General features: G+C 39.5%; 1 protein-coding gene across 4 annotated transcripts in view; it reads right to left on the minus strand.

Moving 5' to 3' along the window:
* Ap2b1 (adaptor related protein complex 2 subunit beta 1) overlaps positions 1-14,612 on the minus strand; it is a 108,363-nt gene that overhangs the window by 65,983 nt on the left and 27,768 nt on the right. For all 4 annotated transcript variants that reach the window (XM_052197716.1, XM_052197719.1, XM_052197715.1 and 1 more), the window contains exons 6-12: positions 10,754-10,944; positions 8,334-8,555; positions 7,407-7,527; positions 7,202-7,297; positions 4,710-4,825; positions 2,170-2,335; positions 770-868 (exon numbers count right to left, since the gene is read on the minus strand). In XM_052197716.1, the coding sequence (XP_052053676.1) occupies positions 770-868; positions 2,170-2,335; positions 4,710-4,825; positions 7,202-7,297; positions 7,407-7,527; positions 8,334-8,555; positions 10,754-10,944 (1,011 nt within the window). The remainder of the gene's footprint in view (positions 1-769; positions 869-2,169; positions 2,336-4,709; positions 4,826-7,201; positions 7,298-7,406; positions 7,528-8,333; positions 8,556-10,753; positions 10,945-14,612) is intronic.

A 14,612-nucleotide genomic window follows, 5' to 3' on the forward strand; every position in this document is an offset into this window, starting at 1 on the left:
TCTATGTGTCTTCATGAGTTTATGTATATGTACCACATGCGTACAGGAGTCTGCACAGATCAAGAAGAGGTGTGGGATACTATAGAACTGAGAGTACGGTTGGTTGTGGACCACCATGTGGGTGCTAAGAATCAAAACAGGGTTCTCTGTGAGAACAACAAATTCTCTTAACTGCTGAGCCACCTCTCCTGCCTTGGTCAGCTGAGCTAAAACCTGTTATTAACCAGAGACAATTTAGCAGAATCTTTTAAGAGGCATCATTTTAGTATTTTCAAACTAAACCCTGCCCCAAATGAACCTTCTTGGGAAATGTTCTGGCTAGTTTTACTTCAACTGGACACAAACTAGAGTCATCTGAGAGAGAAAATCAATTGAGAAAATGCCTCCACCAGACTAGACTTAGGCAAGAATTTTCTTAATTTCTGATTGAGAGGAGGCCCAGCCGATTATGAAAAAGGCCAACTAGTGGTCCTGGATTCTATAGAAAGGCAGGCTGAGGAAGCCACAAGGAGCAAGCCAGTAAGCAGCAGTACCCCATGGCCTCTGCATCAGCTCCTGTCTCCAGGTTCCTGCTGGGTTTGAGCTCTGGTGTTGGCTTCCCTCAATGGATTACAGTTCAGGATATGCAACCAATAAAGCCTTTCTTCCCCATGTTGTGTTCTGGAGATAACCGCAGCAACAGCAGCCTTGAATGAGACAAGAAGTACCATCGAGTCTAACCATCGTGACCACCACAAATCAGCCTTGTGGATGCTCTCAGATCTCTTACCTGTGTGGCTAAGCTCAAGACCTGTTGGACCAGCTCCTGTGTTTCAGATGGCTTCTTGAGAAATAGCTTCACTATGGCGGTAAGCAGTGTGAGCTGCACCTAAAAAACAAAATTCAACATCATCTCTAATTCATAGTTCCTCAACTACGAATCACTGATGGTGGTTATAAGATGAAAGGTTAAAGTTCAGCCAGGGTAACAAACAACAGTCAAAAGCAGTCTCTGAAGTACAAAGCAATCACTGACCATGCACCAGTCTCTTATTTTCCAGGTGCACTTTTGGTATAAAAAATGGCTGGTTTCTGAGCCAGATTTTCAACTGTTCTTTATTTTAATTTTAAAAAAAAAATGATAACGATGAGGATGATGATGGTAATGTAGTATCTGGATGCATGATGTATGTAAGTACTGTGTCGCAGTGCACATGGAGATCAAGGAAAACTTTGTGGAGTCAGTTCTCTCCTTCCACGTTTACAGGGACCAAACTCAGGTTGCCAGGTTTGTCCTCTGAGCCAGCCTTTAAATCTATTTTGTTTGTTTGTTTGTTTTTGTTTTTTGATATTTTTTGAGACAGGGTTTCTCTGTGTAGCCCTGGCTGTCCTGGAACTCACTTTGTAGACCAGGCTGGTAAATGTATTTTTTAAAGTACATACATAAAATTGTAAGACTGGCTCTTGGTCAAACCGTGTATGATTTACTTTGACCAAAGCTTACAAGTCTGAAGGACTCATGAAATAATTTGTAATACTGGGATAAGAGCCAAAACAGAATTATATCAGATTAGAGCCAATTAGAGGGAGCCTGCTGTGCCACTATTAATATTAAGCCTATTAAATTACTATAATGGATTATATACACAAACTTCTATTTGCTATGAGCACAGGGAGAAAGGGCTTAATAATCTGACTGCCTCTCTGGGACTTTGACTCTAATTTTAGTAGGAGAGAGGGACAGATGGGGAGAAATCTAATCATCTATATTGAATCTTTTCAAACCTCGCTATGCTGCACTATAATAAGCAACAGCAAATACCAATGACAATATGTAATCATCCTTAAGTGACAGAAAATAAGAATTTGGCCACTGCTTACCATCACTGCAGGAAGCTCACTCACTTCTGGAGCAGCTGCAGCAGGTGAGAACTGACTGTGTAGATGCCTCTCACTCCCTGGGAGCGCAGGCTCAACCTGTGTTTCTACAGTCCCCAAATGTTCCAATGCTCGCTGGTCTAGGACCACTGCTCTAAGCTCTGCAGCTCTGTAACCTCGAAAACCTAAAGGATTGTCCCTTTTGAGACGAAGAAACCATGACAAACAAACATGCACAAAAAACTAGCTAACATTTTACCTTCTCGGTTCTTGTTCTGAGGTGATCTAGAACACAGGATGGAAGATACTTACCTGGGTGCTTTCATCATGAAAACCCTCCAGGAAGCTCTCTAGTAATTCATCTGCATTATCAATTCTTTCAGCATATTCTCCTACAATCCAAATCATAGCTGCTCGGGCATCTGGTTCATCCAAAGAGTCTAAGTTTTCACAGAGTGTGGCAATAATACTTTCATACCTATTATAACAAATGGACTATAGTTACTAAGGCCCAAACTAAGAACCGTATTTAACAGTAGAAGCAAAAGTAAGAAAACCATACACAAAGGACTCCAAGCCACAAAGGGTTTTAGTCAACAGAATGTATTAAGTCAAAAATGTATGGCTTAAATTTTTCTTCAAATATGCTTTAAAATCTTTTTTATTTACAATTTTATAATTTTGCATATATGAATGTTTAGCTTGCATGTATGTGTGTGTGTGTGACATGAAGACCTGGTACCTGCAGAGGTTCGGAAGGCATTGGATCCTCTAGGAGTGGAGTTACAGATGACTGTCAACCACTGCTCTTCAATTATGATTTGTTGTGTTTTGTTTGCTTATTCATTTTGTTTTTGAGACAGGAATTCTCTATGTAGCTGTCTTAGTCAGGGTTTCTATTCCTGCACAAACATCATGACCAAGAAGCAAGTTGGGGAGGAAAGGGCTTATTCAGCTTACACTTCTGCATTGCTGATCATCACAAAAGGAAGTCAGGACTGGAACTCAAGCAGGTCAGGAAGCAGAAGCTGATGCAGAAGCCATGGAGAGATGTTCCTTACTGGCTTGCCTCCCCTGGCTTGCTCAGCCTGTTCTCTTATAGAACCTAAGAACACCAGCCCAGAGATGGTACCACCCACAAGGGGCCCTCCTCCCTTGATCACTAATTGAGAAAATGCCCCACAGCTGGATCTCATGGAGGCACTTCCCCAACTGAAGCTCCTTTCTCTGTGATAACTCCAGCCTGTGTCAAGTTGACACACAAAACCAGCCAGTACAGTAGCCCTTGCTGTACTATGATTCACTCTGCAGATCAAGCTGGCTTTGAACTCACAGAAATCCACCTGCACTCACAGAGATCCACCTGCATCTGCATTCTAAGCACTGGTACCTTAAGTATGTGCCACCAAAACCTGCTCAATTATGTTTTAGTAACTAAGCTTTAAACTTTTACAAGAGTTCATGAGACAGACATGTTCACAAGGGAAAAAATTAACCTGTGGTATAAGAAAATGCTTTTATCTTGAATCTAAAATCAACCTTTTTTTATAACTACAGGTTCACCAATGCTGAATCTATGTCCTTCACTAATGTAATTTAAAATTTTATTTTTATTACTGAAGACTGAACTCAGGCTCCAACACATGACAGGCAAACTTTCCTATGAGCAGTATCTTCAACATACTGTTCTCTTGTTTTAAAACAGTGTCTTGCTAGGTTGCAAAGGTTGACTTGAACTTGTACTTGTCCTGCCTTGGCCTCCTGAATAGCTAAGTATATAATATAGGCCCATGTCATCAGATCTAGCTGGCTAATGTAATTTTAGACATTAGACAGAATGTTCTATTAAACAGAATAAACTAATGTGGATAACTAGTATATTAGGCCAAGTATATGCCCTATTCCTACTTATTAAGCCAGGCTTTGGACTATTTTCTTGAAATTAAACTGTCATAACCCCATATTTACACAAGTTTTATACATTTCTCTATTGATCTTTTTTTTCTTAACCTATAATGAAACAGTTTAGAAACCTGATCCTTCACTTTTGGGGGAGTTCAGTAAAAGGTGGTGGTCCTCTTTCCAAAAATGACCCTTCTCAAGACAAAAAACAAGCAAACAAACAACAACAACAAAAACTCATGAAAACCTAAATCCTGCACAAACTCTGAATTGTTTGTTTCAGAATCAAAGTATTTTGTTTTATAAACTAAGAGGCCACATTGAAAACTTTGTGCTGTAAAACTATTTCTGTGGGAGAGTCCCAGCACTTCAGCAGAGGCCATGGGGAGTAATTTACTGAATACATGCTGCTGTTTCCACAAGGTAGTGAGTGGGCCCATGCAACGGAAACAGCATGGCTGATGATGCCCTTTTTTTTTTTTTTGGAAGAGTGGCCTCCTGAGTCATCTATCATAGTAAGACCATTCTGAGAGGATAAAGTACATAATCATTTGTCTGGCATAAAGTAAGTGTATCCAGACAACTAGGAATAAAAAGGCTTCCTGTTTAATGGTAATGTTGACAACAAACAATCTTATGTGTTCGACTTAAGTCTATGCCAATAGGCAGTGGATACCTAAACTGAGCCTCATTTCTACAAAAACAATAACTATGGTAACTTAGGCCTTCAATCCCAGCACATGGGGCCAACTTGAAACTCCATTCCCATATTTAAACAAGAAGTTTTAGTGTCTGTTTGACACCCACTAATGTATCTCTGACTTTTCATAAAAAATATCCACTATGACCAGTTATATTAAGAATAATAATTCTTCCCGAGTCAATTTCCAAGTGCCTTACTTATATGTTTCCCAAATGATTTGAGAAAGATTACATGAATTTTGACATACTTGTTGGGGTATTTTCGGAAGATGTCCCTGATGACCACAATTGCCTCTTGGACCACATAATTTACTTTGGTCTGGATTAGATCAAGCAGTGTGCTTACACAGCGTTCTGCGGATTGCTAGGGAAAGAAACACCAAAGCTTAAGTCAATCCAATAACACTATCTCAACAACAACAAAAAAGGAAACATATGAGTACATTGACTAAGTCAGCCAGACACTGAATCTGTGAAAGCTACAACAGGCTAAATTACACATTGTATATCAGCATTAAACATTCTAGGAATATACCAGATTTTATTCATTAGAAAACACATTAGAAGGTTTTGGGTGTTTCGCTAGAAATAAACCTAGGGCCTCACAGAGGCTAGTCAAGCACTCTACCACTGAGCTATCTCTATCTTCCACATAACTCTTTTAAATGAGTAAACAGTAACCTGGACAACTGGAAAAACAGAAATTAAAAAAAAAAAAAAAAGACAGGGAAGGTATGAGGAAAAAAAGGTAATTAAAGAAAACATCAAAATTGGGGAACCTTACTGGAATTCTTAAGTGAACAGAGACTAAATAGGGTGTTCTCTCTCTCCTTTTCTCCCTCCCCTCCTCATTCCAACCCTTCCCTCTCCTTTCCCCCCTCCTTCCTTCCCTCCCTCCATCTCCCTCTCTGTGAGAGGCGCACGCACTCATGTGGGTGCTGAAATCTGAGCTCTGGTTCTCATGACAGATCAGCAAATACTCTTAACCACTGAGCCATCTCTCTGGCCTCCTGCACAGTATGTTTTTAAACCTCCTACAAATTTCGTATGGACTTACAAATATACATTTTTCTTTCAGTTATCTATGGCCAAAATATCCTACAAGATTTTGTTTATTGGTTTTTTGAGACAGAGTTTTTCCGTACAGTCCTGTCTGTCCTGGAAGTTGATCTGTATACCAGGTTGGCCTCCAACTCAGAGATCTGCCTGCTCTACTTCCCAAGTGCTGGGATCAGAGGTTAGTGCCACCACATCTGGCTTCTATTTATCTTTTATTAACTGGATATATACTACAAACTGATAAAATAGATTTCTTGATACAGTGTTTTTTTTAAAGGATAAGATTTTGAGAAAAGTCCCCAAAACTCAATGACAAGTCTGAATAATTATCCCTCTGCACTAGTACAGGTCATTAAATCATGTGCTTCTTATCATGACTTAAAAGGAAGGACACAACATCATCTAAAACTTTTGACTCTCACAAGCCTCCAGATTTAGTCATCTAAAGGGGATGGAGGTATGAGATAAGTAGAATCACTAAGATAGAAGTCCAGTCTAGACTCTGGGAAAGTCTCTAAGTCTAAAAAGCAATCAATAAGTGGTACTGTATTAGGGCCAGCCAGATGGATCATCGAATAAAGGACTAGCCACCAGGCCTAATGACCTGAGACTGATCCCAGGGGCCTCATGGTGGAAGGAGAGAATCAATTCCTATAAATTGTCCTCCGACTTCCACATATATACCTTGGCTTATGCTACCTCCTCAAACAATAAATATATAAACATAATAAATAGTTAGCATCAAAAAGTTAAAATCAAAACAAATTACAACACCTAACCAAAAGCAATGTGTGGCAAAGAAAACAAAAGCCAGGCATAGCGGCTCATGCCTGGAATCCCACATTTGGGAGACTGAGGCCAAGGAAATGTGAGTTTGGAGCTAGCCTGGGCTATATTGTAAGACCCTGTCTTAAAAAGTAAAACCAAGCTGGGCGGTGGTGGTGCACGCCTGTAATCCTATCACTCTGGGAGGCAGAGGCAGGCAAATTTCTGAGTTTGAGGCCAGCCTGGTCCCAGAGTGAGTTCTAGGACAGCCAGGGCTATACAGAGCAACCCTGTCTCAAAAAAAAAAGAAAGAAAAAAAAAGAAAAAAAAACAAATATAAAAAACAAAAAACAAAACAAAACAAAAAAGTAAAACCAATGAGCTTGGGGGAAAGGGGATATGTTGAAAAGATAAAAATCTATAAGCAATCAATAATAACAAAATTATTTATAGATATGATGGAAGTATCAAAAGAAAAATAAAATACAAAAGAGTTAAAAGTCATACTTTTAGGAAGTGGGTCTATGTAAAGAAGGGAAAAAAGCAGAGACAGTGACATTTTGTTAAAAATTCTTTTATCTGAGCCTGAGAAGGCTTAGGGATTAAGAGCAATGGCTGCTCTTCCAGAGAACCTGGATTAGAGTTCCAGCACCCATGTGGTGGTTCATAATTTACCATCTGAATTCTAGTTCCAAGGGGTACGAAACCCCCTTCTGGCCCACACAAATAGTTGGCACACACAAGATACAGACATAATGCAGACTAAACACCCATATACATTAAATTAATTTTTTAAAATTATTTTACTCATTAAGTATATTAAGTATTATTTTGACAAACCTCAATGTATATACACTGTAAAATAATGAACACTCAGGATCCCATACATGTGTTCTCATCCCTTCTGGAGCCTCACCTCCACTTTGATGGCACACCGTCCAATGGCCCTCACAGCTTTGCGAACAAAATCCACATCAACCTCAGTGGCATATTCCTTCAGCTCTGCCAGAACCTGTCAGACATCCAAGAAGTGGGTAACTTTTAAAGAGTGTCAACAACGATTCCATGACCTTCTGAATAAGCTCTACTCTGCACAAACTTAGGACGGCTTAAAGTCTGACCTGAGCAATGTTGGCTTGGGATGCAAGACGAATCATGATGTCTAACTTCTCTAGTTTAACATAGATAGGATCATTGTACTTCACAAAGAAGACCTTGATTTCTTGCTTCAAGATTTCAGGCCTGTGATACACAAAACACAAGAAAGGAAGGTGAAGGGATGCATTTACCGGCATATCCTCCTTAGCGCGTATTACAATCAAGTCAGTCTTTCTGCCAGCCCTCTTCAGGGGGAGAAAACCCTCTAAATGTCCTGCCTAAGCCTCTACTGTACCCCCTCCAGTCCCCCTTACAGCAGTCGCACTACTATATAACATTTGTTTCCACATAGTAAAGCTCAGCGTTTAGAACATTCCAGACAAGCGTTCTGCCATGAGCTACAGTCTCAGCCCATCTATTCTCATCAACTTCATTTGGAATCTGATTTGCATCCTTTAAAAGTGTGAGGGTATGCGTTACCAAGGAGAATTGCTAAAGAAGAACAGCCCAGTTTTCAACTACAACTTTCCATGGGGAGCACATCCAAATAAGCACTTACAAAAGCAAGCAGGCTGGAAGCTGGGCTGCCACCTTTAATCCCAGCACTTGGGAAGTAGGGGCAGGAGGATTCTGTGAGATGGAGGTCAGCCTAGTCTACATAGCAAGAGTCTGTTTCAAAACAAAACAAAAAAAAACAAAAACAAAAACAAAAACAAAAAACAACAAAAATATATGAGCAAAACCGAAACAGTCCCGAACTGCAACACATAGTTACTATGGAGAGAACAGTGAGAGCTGTAAGAGGCTATTCCTGGGCAAGTTGTACTACTACATTAACATTTCACTTCCACACAGTAAAGAATGAAAGAGCACCAGTCTATGGAGCATTTATATGACGCTTAATTTCAAGATCACAAACATTTTAAAATCACCAATTCACTATTTCCCACCTTTTCTGGACAATTAAGTTGATGTTCCTCAGGGCGACATACTGCACTTCTGGCTCCCCAGACAGCAAAGTGACAAGTGGAGGCGCTAACTTCTTTAGCAGCATATTGTAGTAGTCCGAGTCCTTGGGTAACAATTCTAGAAACTTCATTAGGACTTTCACCGCTGAAAGCACCACTGCAGAATTGGCATGAGATAGCCGAGGCGTGACTCGCTCACAGATGCTGGGGGCAGAAAGGGAAAATCAGCACCCAGGATTATGGTACCTTTGCTTGGTTCATTCCATCAAGTAGTGCTTCAGAGTTCCATGGCCCAAGTATTAATAAACCAAAGATTCAGTTAGGAAAGTCAAAGCTCCATGCTTAGGTCAAAATGGGATCCAACACCGCAGAAGCTTCATGCCCAGCAAACTATAGGCAGCACAGGGGCCTCAGTAGACTCTAAAAGCCAACACCAGGGAGATCAAAACCAGAAAGAAGCCAGCAATCCCTGAGCCCTACACTCACACCAGTCTCCTTGTTTTTAGTCCTCTGTCTCCCCACGTAACGTTAGAACTCCCTGCCTCACAGCTCATCTCTACCCAACCTATCGAAAAGTCAAACCAAGCATCCTAAAAATTAATCATAGCAAAAGGTTTTTGCTATGACCTGGAATTTGGGGAGGAAATAGGATGGCAGGAAAAAACTACACAACCTCTTGCTTTCAGACTAATAAGAAAGACTCAGAAAGGGATGAGAGTTTGGTTTTGTTTAGGTTTGTTTTTTAATATAAATATTATTGCAATGTTCCCCCAATTATTCCTCTAGTCCCTACTACATAAGTTTAGACTCGTGTTCAGTGTTCTCTGAAATCAACCTAACTTTGGTAGCTCTTCGGCAACATCCCAAGTGACAGGTGGCTGCTTACTCTCTTCCTATGGCCACATAGCTGATTCCTAACTTCTGCCAGGCCTTTAAAACAAGGGCACCCTCTTACAGGGGCCTTCTTGATTATTGCTTTTTAAAAAAGTATAATTTCAAAAAATAAAATGAAATCTTGCCAGGTGTGGTGTGTACAATGCCAATTCTACCTCATGGGAAGCAGTAGCTGATGGATCTCTGAGTTAAAGGCCATAGAATATATATAGTTAGTTTGAGGCCAGCCATGGCTACATATGAGGTCCTGTCTCAATGAACAGATAAACAAAAACAAATATAGAGGCAAGAGGATCACAAGTTTGTGGCCAGCTCAGGTTAGAACCATAGACCCTGATTCAAAATAAAAACTATGGGCGTGGAGAGAAGACTCTTTATAATCTTACTCTAAAATATCTGCCATTTCTTAGAGTCTTACATAATTGTTAGCAGTAATGAAATATTATCTATTATATATTTTACTGAATATCTATATTGTATATACCCCTACTCCCATTCTTCAGAATAAATGATGCAGGACCATGATTTTTGTCTGTTCACTGTTCACTCCCAACCTAGAACAGAGGCTAGGACATAAAATGGGCTTAAGAAATATTTGTTGAATTAATTATTAATTCAGTGAATTAATGAGTGTAATATCAATGGCCAATAGAAAATATTCTTGGTAAAGTTCTCTCCAGAATGTGAATGCACTTTCAATGGTGGAAAGAAACTACCAGTAGCATTAGTTAAGTCCAGAAGGAATTACTTCCCAGACAAGCAAAGAGAACTTACATTCTAGTAGCTTGGAAATCAGCTTCAGCCAGGCAAGGAAGGTTCTTATCTACCATAATTAAAATATGTCAACTTTAATGAGGAGCCAATGATTGATTCTTCAGAAGTACTTTGCCTAGTACAATGCTTTTAAATACAGCATGCTCACTTTAAAAATTGGTGGGAACTCCAACTTTGTAAAGTGAAATGAACTTATGTATATATGTGTTACTGACATTCAATAATAAAGTTCTGACAGACATGGGAAATTTGCAACATATAAGTGGTAAAAGACTGAACAGATCAAGACATGTTCTCAAAAGTCTTAAATGTAGTCTAACATGACTTCTATATACAATGGCAAGACGCATATATGTTGCTCACTTTAATATACTTATCCTAGTAGCAAATTATAGGTATTGTTCAGCTCAATAATTAGTATGAAGAATTTAACAGAATAGACAGTGAGTTATTACAAGAACATACATTCATAACTTTGGTTCCCAAATGACTGGGAGCTGGGAGATGAACAACATGAGGGAGGGAGCAGAAGTATTCATAGAAACAAGAGAAGTATTTTTTGTGTGGTTAAAGTTACAGTGTTCCTAAGTCCAGTGAGAAAATATGCTAGGGATAGCAATGTCCCCCTAAATGTCTGCCTTCCTCAATCTGATAGCCTCTCATACTAAGAGCAGACGTTAGACATTATTCAGTCAGGCAAGACCATCAGCTGATACCCACATAGATAGACTGACCTCTGAGCTTCCCGGTCATCTTTAGGGTTGTAATTAGACAGGCAGTCCAGGATGAAAATCTGGCCCCATTCAGTGCACTCATTCAGGGCTGTGAGCAGCTTATTGATATTCTGAGGGTTTAGATCAAGTAAGTTGCTGTTTGGGTGAGACTCACTGATCTCAGACAATGCTGCTACAGCATTAGCCACCACCTGGGAAAGAAACAGAGAATGACTTGGATATACTCAGAAAAACCAAACTCTGACACACAAACAAGCTTCTAGGATCACCTCATAGATCTCAAGTCACTCCTAAGCATTTTGCCCAGTTAGACAGAAATAGACGGGCTGCTTTCAAAACAGGTACTAAGGCAACAATGACAGCATACACAGCTTCCAAATAGTCAGGTACTCCAGAACTGAAGTAATTCTTACATTAGCAGAGTCACGGATGATTCATAACTGAACATTCACCACTGCAGCAACACTCAAAACTGTCACTAAATTCAAGACACATCAACTAGAAAGTATGACCCAGGAAAGGGGACAACATTTGACAGGTAAATAAAGGTAAAGAATATACCTAATTAAAAAAAAAGAAAATATGAAGCACATGCCTCTAATTCTAGCTCCTTTCAAGTTTATGGCTATTATGGACTAGCTACAAAGTAAAAGATCCAGGCTAGCCTGGACTATAGAATGAGACCTTGCAAAAAAGCAAAATCATTAAAAAGTAAAATCTCAATAAATATTTGCATTATGTAACAGAAAAATCTAGGCCAAATTATACATGCATATGGACAACAGGGTGGTGACACTCTCAATTATTCAGTATTATCGCACAAATTAAAGTAAATGGACTTGAAACCAGAATTCATTAGTACACAATGCTAGGGAAACACATAATCTTTGTACCATGCAGCTTGCTAATCTGAAAAACCAGGAAAAAGTGAATTTACTTCATAGATTTATAAGCCCAGTAATGTTATACATTAAGAAATCTTTAAACAAAGAATTTAGGAAATAAAAAATAAAATAAAAAAGAACATTAAAAAAAAAGAAATCTTTATTTGGAGTGAGGGGTGGGAAGCTAAATGACTCAGAGGTTAAGAGCACTGGCTGCTCTTCCAGTTGCCCAGGTTCATTTCCCAACACTGATATGGCAGCTCACAGCTGTCTGTAACTTTAGTTCCAGGGGACCTGACACTCTCACATAAATGCACATAAAATATATTTTACAGCAAAGATCAGATTTTAAGATTAACATGATAAGGCTGACTATAAGTATTTCATAAGCTAAATGATAGGTATTAAGAAGGAAGTTTCAATGATTATACGCTTAAAAAAATCCTCCAGGAATATTCATTCATAGTTGATTCTGATTAAAGTCCCCTGACAAAAACTTGAAAAACTGAGTTTTGTAGTTAAGTTAGCAAGAGAAAAACATAATGGCTATAAGCTAGGTATCAGTTTTATTGACCATATTGCCAAGGTAATCTGCAGACTGTTCTAATGACGACAGTAAACACAGAAAGTAAGTATCTAAGAGACAGTGATTTAATACACAATATAACTTAGCAATATCCATCATTAGGTAGAAGACAAGGATGTCAGAAACAGAATTCCCTTGGTGATCAGAACAAAGAAGTCCCAGATGAAAAACGTTGCCTTTGCTCACTCAATAACCATGCATGAGATCCAGTAACACTAGGACACATAAGGAATGAAGCAGTGCCCGTGACCCCAGCCCCGGAGGGGAGGCAGAAGGATCAGTGGTTCAAAGTCATCTTCAGTCATGTTAGAAGTTTGAGGCTGGTCTGGGGTACATGAATGAGACTTTGTCTGAAAACAAACAATAGTAGCAGTCCCCAAACAAAAATAATCATTCCCAGATACTTGACATGCAGGGAAAACATGTTATTTCCCATGCATAGCATGCTTGATTAACCTTATTTTAGAATAAAAAAAAACAAAATGTTCTATGTCCACTGCTTATTTTGACTGGTATCCAATCTTGGTTATCAGTCTAAAATAAACCCCCCACAATAATAACAATTTCTGTTATTGTCTCCCCCTGTCCTCATGCTTGTGTGTGTGTGTGTGTGTGTGTGTGTGTGTGTGTGTGTGTTGTTTAAAGTTAAATACAAGGTTTGGTAATAGAAAATATAGAAACCATGAGCACTGAAGGAGCTAGAGATGGGGACAGAACAGAAGAACACCGAACTCACTGAGGAACTAGAATCCCCTTACCGTGATAGGCGATTAGACATTAAAGCAAGTGTGTAATGCAGCTAATGACGTGTGAGCTCTGCTGCTTAAATAGGCAATGTGCAATTATGATCATATTAAAACAAGAAAGCAAATACTGAAGAGTCAGCCTAATAAAAATATACATAAAGATCAGATCAGAGGACCGTGTTGTACAGAGCCTGAGGGAGGAAGGCATCACCAGTCAAATCATCAACCAAGTGACAGGACAGATGAGCCATTCACTCTCCCCCCTGCAGCAGACTTCCGGGCCTCTAAAGCTCCTCAAGGTTGCTTCTACCTCTCCACTGTCATCTTCCAATCAATTCAGACTCTTGGGTTTCCAGAAATCACCCAAGGCAAGATGGAGTGTTTTATATTTTCATGGTCAGTAAATTGTGCTTCTCACACTGTGATGAACTAACTCAGTTACACTGCATCTGAGGCAGATGGAAAAAAGACTCAGTTCAAGTGGGCAGCTGGTGTTTACCAGGCCTCTTTTTTTGTTAAAGTTTCTACTATCTATATTTCTTTGAAATTTTGTACAATGGATCTGTTTTAGAAAATAAAATTTAAAGATAAAGTGGTAAGTTAAGAGTTCCCTTCTTCCCAAAGAACCTTCTCCAAAGAACAATACAATATCAGTGTAGGGACTTAGGGAAAAGTCCCCTAAAGAGCAAGCTCAGTCCTGGCAGCAAACATGCTAACACACCAACAGTGAGGCAAAGGTGCTCCCTTACAGTGTCACTGTGTTACAGTGTTACTGTGAATTGGGACTGTTAAGATGAGTCTAATACTTCCTCCTTAGGAAATTATCCTTTTTCTTAGAAGCACTACTATAATCTCAGAAAAATAAAGAGCATATAAGAAAAAAAAATCTTAAGGACGTTTTCTCTAAAAGCAAATTTATAGCCAAGTATGGTAGTACACATCTGTAATTCCAGCATTCATGATGTAGGGGAAAAACCCAGCAATTCAGAGATGGCCTTAAGAGCTCCTGTCTCAAAAAACCAGGGTAGGAGAGGAAAGAAAACTTATAAACTGGGAAACTGAGCTTTTTTGATCTACAAACTGATTTATAAAATGATGACATCCAGGGTAGGGAGATGGATCTGCGGTTAATGGGCTGCTCCTCCTGAGAACCTGGGTTAGATTCCCACACTCACATGGATGCTCACAATTTCACACACACACATACACACACACACACCACACACACACACACGGTGGGGGAAAGGAGTGCACGCAGAAGCAAAGGCAGGCAGATCACTGTGAGCTCAGCCTGGTCTATAGAGTAAGTTCTAGGACAGTCAAGGCTACACAAAGAAATCTTGTCTTAAAAAACAAAAAACCGTCAGCCGTACACCTGTAATCCCAGCACTCTGGGAGGCAGAAGCAGAGGCAGGTGGAATTCTGAGTTTGAGGCCAGCCTGGTCTACAGAGTGAGTTCCAAGACAGCCAGGGCTATACAGAGAAACCGTCTCCAAAAAACCAAATCCAAAAAACCAAACCAAACCAAAGCAAAAAAACCCAAAAAACAAAACAAAACAAAAAAAAAAAAAAAAAAAAAAAAACCAAACAAACAAAAGGTCTCTATGTAGCTGTGGCTGTCCTGGAACTGTCTACACAAACAA

Source organism: Apodemus sylvaticus, chromosome 10, assembly GCF_947179515.1.
Source record: "Apodemus sylvaticus chromosome 10, mApoSyl1.1, whole genome shotgun sequence".
Taxonomy (NCBI): domain Eukaryota; kingdom Metazoa; phylum Chordata; class Mammalia; order Rodentia; family Muridae; genus Apodemus; species Apodemus sylvaticus.